The 16,703-nt window shown below is 29.4% G+C and overlaps 1 protein-coding gene across 3 annotated transcripts in view; it reads right to left on the reverse strand.

Annotated features, from left to right (window-relative positions):
• The window catches only part of LOC111619305 (sphingomyelin phosphodiesterase-like), a 62,865-nt gene that overhangs the window by 27,702 nt on the left and 18,460 nt on the right, over positions 1–16,703 (reverse strand). For 2 of the 3 annotated variants that reach the window (XM_023361017.1, XM_023361009.1), the window contains 3 exons: positions 15,007–15,267; positions 14,688–14,882; positions 14,340–14,504 (listed from right to left, as the gene is read on the reverse strand). In XM_023361017.1, the coding sequence (XP_023216785.1) occupies positions 14,340–14,504; positions 14,688–14,882; positions 15,007–15,246 (600 nt within the window). In that variant the 5' untranslated portion in view covers positions 15,247–15,267. Of the gene's footprint in view, positions 1–14,339; positions 14,505–14,687; positions 14,883–15,006; positions 15,268–15,904; positions 15,930–16,703 lie in introns of those variants that run through there. The other variant, XM_023361023.1, reaches the window with a different exon arrangement.

Consider the following 16,703-nt stretch of genomic DNA (forward strand, 5'->3'; position numbering starts at 1 on the left):
GAATTATTTCAAAGTATTTTAAAAACAACATATGATGTTTTAAAAGTAAATATTGTTAAAAAAATTATACTTCAATTAAAAAAATCAACTTACAAGAAACTTCTGAAATTTCATTTTTGGCATAAATTATATAAAAAAATTAAATGTACTTTAGTTTATTTATTCAAGCAATTAAAATTTTGATGACATTTGAAATTACATAATTTTTTTCTTTGTAGCATTTGCATCTATAAGATTTGCAACCAATTTTGTAGCAGCATTGACTATAGCCTTGGCTTCCAGAAATTGATGACATTCTTGCACATTCTCTAACAGAAATTTCTGCATCTGGTATATCTCCAACAGAAATGAAGTTTTCTTTACAAACAGTAAATTGGTTTCTGGAATATAATAGATTTAATATGCTGTTTGGTACCCAGTTTGTAAAGGTTTTTATCTTCAACCACAACAACACCTAAAATATTTTTTCCATCACTGTGGGCTCGATCTACATCTGGTACACAAATTCTTATTGTCTCACCAACATTAGCTGTTGGTATTTGGAATTTAATGTATCAATCATTTTTTCTGCTTGCTTTTTAAGATTAGACAAAGCCATTTCCCTTGTTTAAGACACACTTCTTATTTTTTCTTCTATTTTTGGATCAACTGTTTGGATTTTTTCTTCGTCATTCACCAACTCTGTAATACTAATAACATCCTAGTTTTTGTAAATAAGCATGGTTAGATTTTTTTTCATGTGAAGACAATGTAGATCTTTGAACTTCAATGCCACTCTCACATAGCAATATAACTATTATTTGATAATATAGCATTATCAAATAATCTTTTATAATGTTTTTTTGGACTGTACCTGATCTTTCAGTTAGAGCAACTTTGACTTACTTTGTCGATAGTTTTAAAAAGAGTCTCTAGATCCTCATCCGTATTAACATTAGTCAACAGCTCGTTAGGTATAAAATTCTTTAGTCCAACTTTGCTCCAAACATGACCTCATAAGGACTGCAGTTTATACCAGTATGATGTGCTCAATTTTTCACCAGTTGTACAAAATGTAATCCTTCCGACCATTTTTTAGTATTGTTAGTCTCCAACCAAGAACTAAGCATATTTTCTATATCTTGATTACACCTTTCTACTGATGTCTAAAGTTTAGGGATTTGCCACCAGTCCAACAAGTTGCACAGTTATGTGTCCGGTCCACCTACCATTTAAGATGACCATTGGGTGGTCACCCATTGGAACTAGATGTCCAGAAATGGTAGAGGTGAGCCCTGACTTTGTGAGTGCCTTTCCATGCACCATTTTTAACTCAGGACACATTTCTTTGATGACATTATTGGTGAATTATCGCTTTGAAAAATACTTGGTGCACTGAAAATTGTAAAAATGTCTAGAAGAACATATGTTACATCTTCAGCCCTTTTGGTTTTTAACAATTGTAGTTGAATGAATTTAGTCAGATGGTCTTCATACACAAATATAACTTTATATTGCTCATCGACTTGCGACTGCTTATCTATAAGATTGACCTGACATCTAGAGTTCATCTCATTACATAAAATTGGTTTAACTACCAAGTCTTTCTTAGGAACATTCTGTTTTTTCTGACAGATTTCACATAAGTTTAAATAAATTATGATCATCTTCCATGTAATAGTTTTATATTTCATACTTATTTCTTTTTCCATACAGTTTCTACTGCCATGGCCAATAGCAATATGGGTATCATGCAATATCTGAAATATTTCTTCACTAAACATAATATTTAATCACATAATCTTCTTTTACAGGCACAATTAATTTTTCTATATCTCCAATAGATACAATGTCATATCTATGTAAATGCTGATATTCTTCTGGTAACTTAGAAATAACTTTCATTTTTGACTTTTTCACTTTTTGTATCATTGACAAATATGCTGATTTTGTAAAAATTTGACTGTTCTGATCTTTTCCTGCTATTAACTTGTTTAATTGGTTGTTGAAGCGATTATTCATATCACTTAATGACTGCTCCATAATCATTACTGTTTTCAAAGAAGAAAACACTATTTTAAGAGACAAAAGTAAAATTAAATTATTGCACAAGATCATACATAAATTTAAAATTTGATACTAAATGCAATATGCATGTGCAACTGAGATGCGAGTGCTGATTGGCTAGGGTACGTTGGATGATCACTCCTTAACATATTATCATCACTTTGTCCGACTAAGTAATAGCAGTATTCATAATGTCCGATCAATCTGATAAATTATGTTAAAAACACCTGAAATTTATTACAGTGCCCAATTTTGTTTATCATTATTCATAATGCCCATATTAATCACTTAGTCCATAACATATACATATATAAACATCCCAAAGTTTGATATTTTAGTAATATGCTAAATGACTGCCAGATTAAATCAGGCTACTTTACCACTATTATTTTGTAATAGCATTCTAAATTCTAAATATTATAAATATTACTATTAAAAGCTATAAATATTAAATTCTAAATATGCCAGGGCTAAGCAACACACACAACATATGTTACATAGCTAGTGACATGTGTTCTATTACCAACAATCCTCATTGATATATTTTATTATTTATTTATACAATTGGCCATATCTTGATGAATATCCCAAAAAGCCTCAAGAAGCATATCCCAAAATTAAAAGAAAAAAAATACATAAAAATGCAAAAATGAACAAGAATAAACTATAATACTAATGTCAATGATTTTCATTTGCTATATTTATTCTCTCAAAAGAATAATCAAAGCAGATTTAAGTTGCAGAATCAGAGGTTAAGTGTTATGTCATGTATGAATGTAAATTAGTGTTCAGTTATTAGATAAGTGAAATCAAACAAGGGTACGATGTAAAAACCCCATGCATTAATACAACATCTAACCCTGAAGTTCAGTCATTCAATGCTATAAAATAATAAAATAATGTAATAAAAGAAATGGAAAATTCCAGGAGTTGTACACACATTTCAAAATGGATGGCATCAGAGACTTGCAGTGGGATTTGAGTGCTGCTCCTACAAGAAAGTTGTCAGTGCTACAGTAAAGTATGGGTAAAGGACAAGCTAATGATCAGCAAGTACATGAATTGGTCATTTGGAAACACAATAGATCTTCTAGCATAGCATTGCTCAAGACTTGAACATGTCCCCAGTCTCCATATAGCATTTTATGATATCTTGAACTGTAGAACTGCCACAGACAGGAATAGGACTGATGATTTGGAAACTGCCTGTTTTGTATATCTTTGCCAAGAACAGACACTTTTCTGTTGCCAGTCTTACAATATGGCCAGAGAAACCTATAGGAAAGATATTTCTGAAATAATAATTTACTGATATATCCAGAAGTGCAGATATGGTTCTATACAGCAAGAAAAAAACCTTTTCTCAGTCAAATGAACAAACATCAGAGTGTAGCATAAGCCAGAGCTCATTTGTAGGAGACATCATCTCTGTGAAAACATGTTTTGTAGTCTGATGAACTAATCTTTGAGATATTATAGTGAATTTGGGTGAAAAGTTATTTGAAGGAAAGATGAAGCCAACAACTTTTCTGTTACAAACAAATGGTGCAAAAAGCAACCTCTATGATGGTTTGGGTTACATGGCAGCATATGGAATAGGCAGACTACATTTTTATACTGTAACAATAAAGGCAGATGACTATATATGTATTCTCAATAGGGTTTCTTTCCCAGGATCTCCATCATTTATTCCCTATGAGAAAAATCCCAGGAAATCTCGCATTTCAATAATTTATCATGTCAGGCTTTCTTTCTATCATTTATTATATAAAAAGTTGCATCTTGAAGACTCACCTAAGAGAAATTTTGAGGTTTCATGCTGCATATTGTTACCTATGTTTTACAAACCTCTACTTGTAAAACATAGTAATATCTATGTATTGTGTTTGCGCATCATTGAACAGCGGAGCACTCACTGAAAGTAAATATCACTCATGGCACTTTAGTTTTGAATTTGCATTCCCATTTATATCCTATTGTTTGTAACTGTAAGTGTGATTATTTGAAACTCCTATATTAGTCAATTACTCATATTTTACAACAATTTATTTTAATATAATTTATAAAATCAAACCATTGGCGTTTTCAGCTGCAGGTCTTTTTTGACCAAATTGAGAACTAGATTAAGTGATCAAAGTATCAATTTTTGTTTTTTGAAGTCTTATTATGAAAATTTATGTTTTTTTTTCTTTTTTTGAGAGAGAGATTTTTGTTTTCATAAATTTTTTGAGTAGTATTTTTTATGTTTAACTGAAAATAAGTTTTTTGGAAAAGTTGTATTTTTTGTTCAATTCAAAATAATTGTCTTTTTTTCATTAAATTTATGGAATAAGTATATTTTTTATTTCATCTTTAGAAATAAAATAGCATTTTTTTGTAATCATTATTATGTTCATTAAAACTCCCAATGAAATGCTTTATTTTACTTTCATCTTATAATGTAGGAAAACATAAATTAATTGAGCCTAATGTGTCGGTATGGGTGAGATTGGCCCTACACTTTTAGTTACTTACTAGAAAATAAATTAAATTATTCAAATTTATGATATTCCTGTATGATATTTGTTATTCATATGAAATTCTATTTTACTATCTCATCCCAGAAAAGAAATTATTTTTTCCATAATCCTGCTGGAGGCAAATTTCCCAGGAAATGAGAAACCCTAATTCTCAACCAGCATCTAGGTTCATTGTAACAAAAACTGTATAACAAGAGAACAAATATTTTCCAACAAAATAATGCAAGACCACATACTACCAAAATAACAAAATGTAGCTAAAGAATAAGTGTGTTTGTGTTCTACCATGGCAAGACCAGATCTAATCCATCAAGAATATTTGTAGAATTTTCAAACCTAAGATTCACAGCAACATCCCCATACCAAATAACAAGAAATATTTGAAAGGGGAGTGGAAAGAAAATCCCTGCAGAAACATTGGACTGTCTAGTTTCAATGCCCAAATGCCTTGCAGAAAAAGGTGACATTACCCCTTAGTAATGTGCTATTAATGAACCTTTTTGACACCTTTTGTACTATGTGAGTTACTTATGGTAGTAAGACATTACAGTGGAACCTCACTTAATGAGTAATTCATATAACAAGCAAAACAAATTGTAAAAAAATGACTCACTTAGTGAGCAATGTTTCACATAATGAGTGATGAGAAGAGGGAAAGTCCCAGATTGTGTGCATGCTATATCAGTCTGTGTTTAGCATTTGTTCCCCTAGAATCTTAGTGTTGCTTATGATCACACACTTTTCCAAACTTGTGTTCAGATATATTACGTATAAACATCAACAACCCTAACCTGTTATATAATAAACACACCAAACGATATGCCAAATTCTTGGACTATGTAAAGGCTATAATTAAATACTGTATTTTAATTTTTTGTTTTCTGCAAATTGAATTAGCATTCCAGGTTGGTTCATTCCATACTAGAAAAAAAGATGATGAACGATTCGTGCTCCTTAACAATGCATATTGTATAATTTTCTTCGAATAAATGTTATACATAAAATATTAGAGTATTTTTATCGGAATGGAACATCTTATTGTATTTTACATTAATTTATATGATAAAAATTGTTTTGCTTAACGAGTGTTTTGGATTACAAGAAAGATTCTGAAACGAATTATGCTCATTAAGCGAGGTTCCACTGTACTTCATTGTCTTCATTGACATTATTAATTACAATAAACTAAATTTATGACAGCTACATTTTCCCCAACTTTTCTTTTATGGATGTCATCCTAGTGAATGAACTTCATTGACATCAGCACTGTATTTTTTTATTTTACAGGTTTTGTATGTCTTTTTTGTTATAATATCTGATATTTTGATATTTATATAATAATTTGCAATTATGAAACATCGAAATCTTTTAAATAAATTATAGAAATGCAACTCACAAGCACACATATATAAACAAAAAGTTAACAATCAGGTAATGGATTCAAATTGTTGAAGTTTGAAAATTCAATTCATGATTCTTATAAAAAGCATCTGAAACAATTATTTTAAACTTTTCAATTGTAATTCTAAACTTTAAAAAAAGCTTTTTTACAAATCTTTTATAATAATAATAATCAGTTATAATTTTGGTTTATTAAATTGTAGCCATTCAGTGGTGTAGCGTGGGTGTCAGCTGCCTGGGGTAGAGGAAAATTTTGCCCACCCTTATTTAGGTATCTCAATTTAAAAGACTAAAATTCAGTTTCGTCACAGAATAAGTAATGAAAAATTCCATGCTCATTTCACTCGGTCCGAATCGTAGGTGTGACAAAAATATGAAATGAAATGGTTCAAATTTTTACAAGATATTATTGTTGTAAATTATACATTAGGGCTTATCATATAATTTACATCTGTTTTTGTTTATGTAAAAATGAATATGTTAAATAATATTAATGTAAGGACAAGAAGTACAGTTATTATTAAAGATAATTTTTAATTTAATTCAATAGTTTAGAAATTCAAATAATTTTAGAAAAAAAGGGACAAATCTATAACTCCATAAGCTGGGTAAACAAATTACCAATAACTTATCAATTACTTATTACTTATCAATTTAGACAGAACATGTGCAAGTTATTTAGGAGATAATTAAAGATAAAGAAAACCTAACTTGAAGCATATCTGTTTAGATAGTGGAGGTACAAGTTAAAACCTTGTTCCAAGCAATTTTTTTTAATAGTTTTTTTAAATACTGAACAAAATCTAAAAAAAATTAATTACTGTAGTAATAGTAAATAATAATAATTATTAAATTAGCTAATTATCCAAGCAATTATTAAATGAATTATAAGGTAAATTTTGATATTAGATTATTTCTAGTAATAAATGTTTTTCAGTAATTACATAAAAGTAATCCAATTAAAATCCAATAATTTTGGATTTGTTTAACTAATAGTTAAACTTTTTAAAATAATAACGTTTTAAATTTTATCTAGTGATTCAGCAAACTGTTTAAATTCTGAAATATTCTTATATGGAATTAGATAGGTATAAATAATCATATCTGAAGAGTGTTATGTAATAACTTAATTGGTCAATCAACAAAATTTAACAAGCAATTCTTAAAAGTTAAAGTGAAAAAAAATAAATAAATAAAATCTGATAATTTTATTTTTGTATATTTTTCATTGAAATAATTCATCCATTTATTTAATCACACAAATTTCTCTCTCTTCTTTTAAACAAATTTTATAATTTGGGCATATATCAGGGGTAAACCTTGTCATGGTTCTAGCCCAGGCATGGCCCACGGGATTTATGTGGCCCACGATCAATCTTTTAATATTAGCTACTCAAGTCCAATAGCTCGATGAAAAATGCTGATGCCTAAAAGAAAAAAAAAGGTCAACAACTCACCGTGTGTTTACAGTTAATCCTCCATTACAAATCTCTTAAGTACAGTGTAGAATGTTGATAAAGCATGATAATGTGAAAAATGTATCTGTAATCTCTATCTACAATTTAGTCTCTATGGGGTGACACCACAATGAGATCTCGCACCACCTCAAAATCTTCCTAGAGCAGCCTCTGGTTCGGCCCGTAAAAAAAGTTTTCTTTCCAATTCGGCCCGGGGCAAAAACTGTTGGCCACCCCTGTTCTAGCCACAACTATCAGAAATATGTGAAAGTCATATCCTCTATTGGGACGATATTTTATATTATATATAGTTAAAATACTAGTTATCACTCACTTTATTTTGTTGGTACTATTTTCTCTCTGTCCTGTTTGGAGACTAAGAATATTTTTTCCAAGTTTATCATAGGTTCAGCCAGGCCAATAATAGGGCAACCAGGTGATGAGGGACAAGGCCGACATATCCATAGACTGTCCATGAAAAATTTCTGATGATTTTATTGACCTGCCTGGAATCAATACAAGGTCATCCATAGTGATAAGCTGGTGCTTTAACTGCCTTGGCCATCTGGCTGAGGTTAGTTAGGTAAACCCATTTAACTCCAACATTATGAACTCTCATAATTTTCAGTTGCCTGTTCAAGGTTAAGTTGAGAGTTATGTTTACAATCTGCATATATCACACTCCATAATAGTCAGCAAACTTACAAATATATACAAGTTTATAAAATGAAACAGTATAAGTACAGTATATAGGAGCCCCAGTTTGGTCAATGTAGGCATATATGAACAAATTTTATTTATGTATTATATACATATTTAGAAAAAATCATGGGGTGCTTCTGACAACTGATGGTGTTGGTGTGAATTAAAGTGTATCTTTTTGATTTGAGTTAAGTGCTAAGTTTAAGATGGCAAGGTGGCAAGTATTTCTAATGGTAATAGCCTGTGTAGAACAAAACCCAGGTCCTCTCTCTCATTCTCTGTTGAAAAGAGAATGGCCGCCTTTAACAAGAAGTAGCACTGCAGTTAAAGTGACTAAGTCGACTAATATAGAAACAATGCTTCATATCCATCTGGTACTTCCTCTGATATGAAGAAAAGGGAAAGAGTTCATGAAGAAGAGAAAGAGAGAAATTTTGAAGCCAGTTAAAAGATTATGCTGATCTTATAAAAAGATTAGACTGTTCAACTAAAATTTTCCTGTGTCACATGACTAACTTGTAAGTTAATACAAGTATCACACTAAGATAATGGAACAACTACCAGAAGTTAAATTAGAGATCAGTTTAATTCATCAAGATATCAAAAACTTCAAAGCCAAGGTTGATATACTAGAACAGAAAGTTAATAAGTTAGAAATGTCATTACCAGATATCAATAGGTAATTGGAACTATAACAGTACAATGCAAATAATTTATTAAATCTATCTAACAAATATAACTTGATAATATTTGGTTATCTTATGCCAGATAATGTAGATATCAGAGAAGCTCTCTTAAATTTGTTCAGGGATTCTTTGAAACTTGAGGAGATAAGAGCCTGTACACACTAGGCATTTTTCAACGCGCGTTAAAACCTCGGCGTTCGACGAGTGTTTAACGGAGTGTGCGCACTGGCTCAGTTTGGAAATGGATGTGGAAGTGATTACTCTTCTATTGTCGCTATAAAAGACGATGGCAGAGGCAAAGAGAATTTTGGGTGCACCCAATATTACGAGATAGACTGACGCATGAAATGTTTGCGACGTTGTATCCAAAACTAAAACAAAATAAATTCAAGTTTTTTAATTCTTTTAAAATATCTATAAAATCCTTTGACGATGGTTGGTCTCTTTTAGATTTCATCAATAAATAGATCAGTATCGAAATGATCGTTCTCCATTTCAGCACATATATCTCAAAGCGCTCAGCTGACGCCCACAAAACGCATGTACGGTAACATGGCAGCACATATATCTCAAAGCGCTCGCAAAACGCGCGTTTTAACAAAAATCTATAAACGCGCGTTAAACGCGCGCTTGGCGTTTGAGTGTGTATGCCTACATAGAACTCTTGGTTCTTTAAAACGCGCGTTTTAAAGAACCAAGTGCGCATTTAACACGCGTTGAAAAACGCCTAGTGTGTACACAGCCTAAAAGATGAAAAAATAACTAGATTATATTTTATAAGAAAGGTAGACTCTTCTATTGTTAAAATACAGTTAAGTTCATCCCAAGAAAAAACCTAATATTGTCAGCTTTTTAAAATTGTAAAAAAGGAACTCATGATCAGTTTTTCAAGAACCTATGAATGAGTTCTGATTTGACTCAAAAAACAAGAGAATGAAGGACAAAAATTTACCTTTTTATATAGACAAAAAAGAAAAGGATTAATATTAAGGAATGATTTTATAATTTATAAAAACAAAAAAATTTACATATATCTATACTAATGATGGTCTGGTTGATGCTAAGTCGTTTTTAGATGTAGAAATCACTTAAATAACTTATTTTGTTCAGCCAAAGATATGATTAACCAGAGTACAGTAGTTGACTTGGACTGTTTAGATTTATTATTTAATGGAATGTCCAATGTCAAAATTATCTGTTGGAATATGCAGGGTGCAAGAAGTAAGATTTTTTTCAACTTATTTTAACAAAATTTTAACAGAATATGATATACTTGCTTTAGAAGAAACATGGATAACAAAATTTACTGAAATGGAAATGCCACTCCTCCAAAGTTTACATAATTATATTTTGGTCCAAGCCATTAAAAAACCTGGTGTAGGTAGACCAAAGGGTGACATGTTACTATTAATAATGAAAAACTTTGGGAGAAATTGTTTACTCTCATTGATGTTCATTTTTGATATTTGCTATGATCAAACTTAACAGAAGTAATTTTAAGATGTTTCCAGATAGTTATCTGGCAATAGCTGTGAACTATATGCTGCCATACAAAAATATTCTGAATCCCTTTGATGAATTGGAGAAGATTATGGAGAGCTGGTTATATTTGACTTCTTGGTTGATAATTGGCAATTTTAACACTAGAATAGGAAGTGAATATGACACAAATTATTACTGGAATAACTCCACTGTCTAAAACAAAAGAATGAGTCATGATTCTGGAACTAATAATAAAGGAAGATTATTGTTAAATTTTGTTCAAAGTTATAACCTGTTTGTCTTAAACAAGCACTTTGTTGGAGATTTCCCCAGGTTGTTATAACCATATCTCTCATAAGGAAGCTACAATAATTGACTATGTTATAAGTTCAGAATTTTTGTTGGACTACTATACTAAATTTGAGGTTTCTGAGGTCAATATGTCCAATCATTTTCATAATCAGCTGACAATAGGATGGTGCTTAAATAATTCATCCTTTGAATTACAAGGAAATGTAAATATGATACTTTGAACAAGAGATTGGCGATAAAACAAGATCAATTCAGAACATAGCATCAATAAAAGGTCTTGATTTCACTTATAGTAAAATAAGTGAAATTTTTAGTAATTACACAATTGAAATGAATCCAATAGAGTTATATATTACTCTAAGATATTGATAGCTTTAAATTTAAGCATGAATGGTATGACTTAGACCAGGGATGGCAAATGTTTTTGAACCCCCATGCCATATAGTAAGCATACTTAGCTTTAAAGATGTTTTGGTGCGCCAAAGTTTTAAACTTCGAATAATGATATTTAAATAAATTAAACGAATATGCTTAAATTAGAATAAATGTAAAAAAGCTGATTAAAAAAGGATGATTGAAAAAGACAGATGATAAATCGAAATATGATATGTTATGAGCCAAATAATTTCTCCTTACATGTCACTTTGGGCACACATGCCATAGGTGCATCACACCTGACCTAGACTGTTTTAAAGCCAAAAGATTAAAAGAAAAAGCACTAACTGTATTTTTTAAACACAGATCAAGAGAGCTATGGATAGAATATATTATTTGCAAGAAAAGCTACACTAATCTAATAAAAGAAAAAAAGAAAAATTATTTAAGCACCATCCTATTGTCAGCTGAATAGGAAAATGATCGTACAACAAACATACAGCATATATACTTTCATACAATACAGCAAAAATTCTTCCTTTTTTTTGGTCAATTGTTAAAAAATATCACCCAAGAAATATAGTGGAGGAAGATGATTCTATTGTTTTTAACCAGTAGTATGAATTTTTCATGGAGTGGTCAAAGGGGATGCAGATTAATTCATATGAAATTGACTTGGATAGTTTGAAAGAGGTGGATGTCAGGTGCTAAACCTGCCTATCCAGGGAGTGGAAATAGCTGAGATTATTGGTAATTTGAGAGAGAAAAAGCAGTAGGTCCTGATTCTGGTTAGTTTTTTAAAATGGCTGCCAGATGAAGCATATATACAAGAGAGAAACTTTTCTGGATTTGTGGAATTCGGTATAACTCCAGATGATTTATAAAAGGGAGGAGAAGTCAAATCCTAGTAATTACAGACCAATTGTTATTTTATCAATGCTTAGGAAAAGCTTTACAACTATATTGGCAAACAGATTCAAATGATGCACAAGAGAGACCTATTTGAACTCTCCTTTCCAGTTTGCATTTGCTAAGAGAAGTAGTACGAAAATAGCAATTTTTGTGTTGTTGTCGATTGTCCAAATTAATTTATTGAAGAAAAGATGCAAAGTTTATGATGCATTTTTTTGTTCTGGAAAAAGCTTTTGACTCAATATCTATAGAGGTGTTAAGTAACAAATTAAAAATGTGTGGTGCAGGAGTCAATTTCATAAGTGCGATTAAATTCTTCTTTGGCCATTATTCAAAAATAATTAAATGTGGAAAGAATATATTTCCACCATTTGACATTCATTACAGTCTTTTACAGGGTGATCCATTGTCATCATACCTGTTTAATTTCATGACATAGATAAACAGTTTATCATAGAGGAGGATGCTTTCATAGTGGAAATATATAATCCATTCAATTCAATATGCAGATGACATGATCCTAATTTCTCCAACTAAAATTGGCTTACAAAGAAAGCTAAATCAGAGTCAAAGTTATTTTTCTCGATTGAAAATTAATCCCATAAAAACATAAATTTTAATATTTCGAAACACCACAATTTTTATATACAAAATAATAAGTTACTGGTTGTTGATGAAATTTTATTTGAGAATACAGTTTACTGCTACTTTATCATTTTAAAAACCACTTTCAAAATGTTAAGAATAAAGTTATCAAAATAATAAATAATCTATTTACAGTCAATAATAAAAATCAACTCAATGAAAAGTCAATTTCAGTTCTCTTCCTCAATTATATTAAACTCAATATGCTATGCTCTTCCAGTGTGGGGAATTGATTGGTTTAACCCCACCTTCAGAAAATTCAATTAATTTAATAAAGAAATTATATTGTCTGGACAGAGCAATTGCTGGTTATGCTGTGTGTCATGACACAAATACACTAAGGCTAGAACCTTTCTTGGTGATAAGGATCATAAAATTTTATAAAAGAATTACTTATAGTAATAATACCCTGATTAATTCTATTTCGGATGAACTCAAAAGAATATATAAGGTAAAAAAGAATAATCATAATAATTTGGTTTAATAAATTTAGTTTATTATTAGCTACATTTGGGATTTCACATGTTTTATTTCAGAGGATGACTGGAATTTTGGATTTACTATTTTAGTACAAAATATTTTTAATAGTGTACTGAACCAAGAAAGAAATAGATTATCAAATTCAAAATATCATCCAAGGTATGTAAATAATTTACATTTTCCTCTGTCAAGCAGTTTTATTAATTTACAAATTCCACACAAGATTAAGAGGTTTTACATGAATTTAAGATTAAACTGTTTTTACATATTAGTGAACAGGTATTATTTGGATATTAAACATAGTTTGTGTAAATTATGTCAAGAACAATTTTCAGTTTATCAGATTTATTCGTGTGGGCAGTGAAAAGCTTATGTCTTGTTTATAAGCAGTACAATTTTATAAACAAGACATAGTCTTGTTTATAAATACGATCTACCTGATATTCTTACCAGCATAGAGGTATGAAGGAGTACATGTCGAGAGTTGATATTTGGCACAGAGTATTAGGTGCCCAAATCATTTGCGCATAAAAAAATTCAGACTCGTAGTTAGTCAGGGGACCAGAATCAAGTCAAAATAAAATACAAAATGGCAACCCTCTTCTACAAACAGGCAAAACAGCCACCTCACCCACTGAAGTCAAGTAGGGGAGAGTACCACCCACAGTCATTCTAAGAAGTGAACTCTGACCTTAGGACTGAACATGTAATTTCTTCTATGTTAAATAAAATTTGTAATCTAATTTTGCAAATTTGGGAGTGCTTCAAATATGACATTAAAACAGTTTTATGTCATTACAAGTGGGTTTTTTTAACATTATCTAGTATAGTAAAACCATAGGACCGATAAAAATTTGACGTTATAGCCTATTAGGGTTGTCATTATATTCGATGACATTACAATCGGGTTAAACTGTATATTATTTGTGCAAAATAAAAAAATAATTTTGGACGATACAATAGCCACAATTATTTTTTTCAAAAATGGGAACTTTTCATTATGCAGCAACAAAAATTCAACCCGGGCTGACATGCAAAGGTTAATTTCATCGAAGATGCATTGTGGATGATCTCGTGGTCATGGCCGACGAGGTTTGAACAATCGTGCCCAAAAGCAGCAATATCAAAGAAGACAGGAGAATGAAAACGAGACCTGCCTTGAGCATCAAAGTGATTCTGTGTCCGAGACATAGTCTTGTCCCAAATACGGTTTTGCCATTTTACTTGTTTTCCAATAATATTAGAGCATATTAAATATATAGTTTAAATGATAAAAAAAAATAAAGCATTTTGAAAGAAAACATATTGAAAATGTTTCTTACCTTTGGTTTATGTATTGGTTTACTGGGTGGTTTGGGAATTGGTGGAAGAGGTACAGTCCAATTTTGATATGGATCATATACTTTTGCACATTTATCACCCAATAATATTCCACATATTTCTCTTGGACTTAGCACAACTTTAGCAAAGACTTGTACAACTTCATTCTTTAAAACATTTTTAGAAAATTTCAAATTAAAAACAAATTTGAATTTATTCAGTTTTTATTTAAATTACATAATAAATAATATTTTTATATCATCTATATGCCCTATAAGTATTTGTAACAAAGTATAAATTTATATATAAAAGTTGTATATAATAAACATCTTTTTGTATTTTCCTCTTACTTTAAAGGCATTTGTGATTCCTTTGCATACTCTGGCTGTTTCAATTTTGAAAGTTGTACAAATAATATCAGCAAAATGGCCTATTTCATCTTCAGATTTTCCTTCTTGAACTAAATGCTGAAGTATTCCTACACCAAATTTACATGCTAAGCATGTTGCTGAGGAAGTAATTCCTTCTTTCATTTCCCTTAAAACCTTTTAAATTAAATTCTAAATTAGTTCTCAAATTTATTATTCTAATAACTCAAACAACTGACATAAATTTAATTATATTAAATGACAATTTGCTTAAAATAACTCTTATGTTTTAGTTACCTACCTTTTTTATATTTAACATATGAAACCCAAAAGATATGACATTTGAGAAGAAATTTTTCTCTTTCATCACAGATGTATACATATTTTCTTTGTTAACATTCTTTTCAAAAATGTCATCAGCATAATTGTATATAAAATTAAACTCTTCCTCTTTAGTTTCATTCTTACTTGGTAGATATATACATTCAATTAGAATGATCTGGCAGATGATTACAATGAGCAATGATGCCCAAAACTTCATTTTGGATCAAGATCTCACAATCTGAAATGCCATAAAAATTCAATTTTATCAATTTGAATTCATATATATAGCCAATAACATAATCTTGCAAGCTATCCGAATGAGAACAAACAGCATTTTTTGATAAACAGAAAATTTACACTGATAAATGTAATCAATAAGAATCATCCACACAGTTCATAAACAAGGTCAATTCAAAAATGATTAAGTTCAGTGATAAAAATTAAAAAAACAAACATTGTTATATAACTTCTCATATTAATCTTAAAAAATATAAATACGACAGGCCTATATTTGATATCAGATAAAAAAAATTTAAAATCTTTAAGACACTTCAAAATAAGAAAATACTTTTCATAAAATTAAATGTGATATTATTTATTATACAAAATAGAACAATTACCAAGATAATGCAAATACTTGATAGTATATAACTAAACTATGTACTGTACAGTACATATTTACACACATGACTATGAGTGAACTTTAATTTCTTCAAAATTACTTATTCTATTATTATCTAGACGAGTTAAAATAGACTTTAAAATTGTGAATAATGTTATATATATATACATACATATATACAAAACACAGATTACATTTTATATTTATATATACATATAATATAATAATATTATATATAATAAAAAAATAAAACCTTTTTATTTGTATAGAATCAAACTGATTTTTTTCTGCTTTTAAACAATTTATTTGTTCACAAATAATTTCATTGTTTTGAATTAATTGCTTTTTTGGTTGACTTTTATTTTATTTTTATTATTTAGAAAAATAATCTCATTATTATATAACCATATTACACAATAATAAAAAAATATAATAATTTATACATAAAAGTATTTGTAACAAAAATAATAAATCTTAATAAATTAAAAAATTTTTTCTTTATAAATAAATAACTTTAAAATCAATTTTTATAATAATCTTATCTTACATAAAATATATCATGCTTTTATTATTCTATACTTTTAGTATATCCTATTTACTGTGTAAAGTTTCTTCTAATCCAATTTCTAGCATATCTTTCTTAACAATTTGTTCAAGATTCTTCTTATCATAATAACTCCATTTCATCTCTCTTCAAAACATGATTATCTACTTAATCTTAGTTTATCATCGATATCAATTATGCTCAGACTACCTTTAATCAAAGTATTCTTGACTATTTTTCTATGTAACTCCAGTCATCCACTTATGCATTTACATCCAGCTATCTGCATGTTCCAAATCTGCATGTTCCTCCCTCTAATATTCTACTATTCCTATACTACAGTTACATCCTAATTATTGTCCTATAAAATTCCTCTTTTAACACATTATTAAAAAATTACATTAAAATAGTTTAAAAAATTTTAAAAAAGTAAAATTTAAAAAAGTAAAAAGTAAAAGTAAAATTGTAAAATTTTATTATATATTACAGGTACTACTTGTTTTCCAAT

This window comes from Centruroides sculpturatus, unplaced genomic scaffold, assembly GCF_000671375.1.
Source record: "Centruroides sculpturatus isolate CEXI.00-Female unplaced genomic scaffold, Cexi_2.0 scaffold38, whole genome shotgun sequence".
NCBI lineage: Eukaryota > Metazoa > Arthropoda > Arachnida > Scorpiones > Buthidae > Centruroides > Centruroides sculpturatus.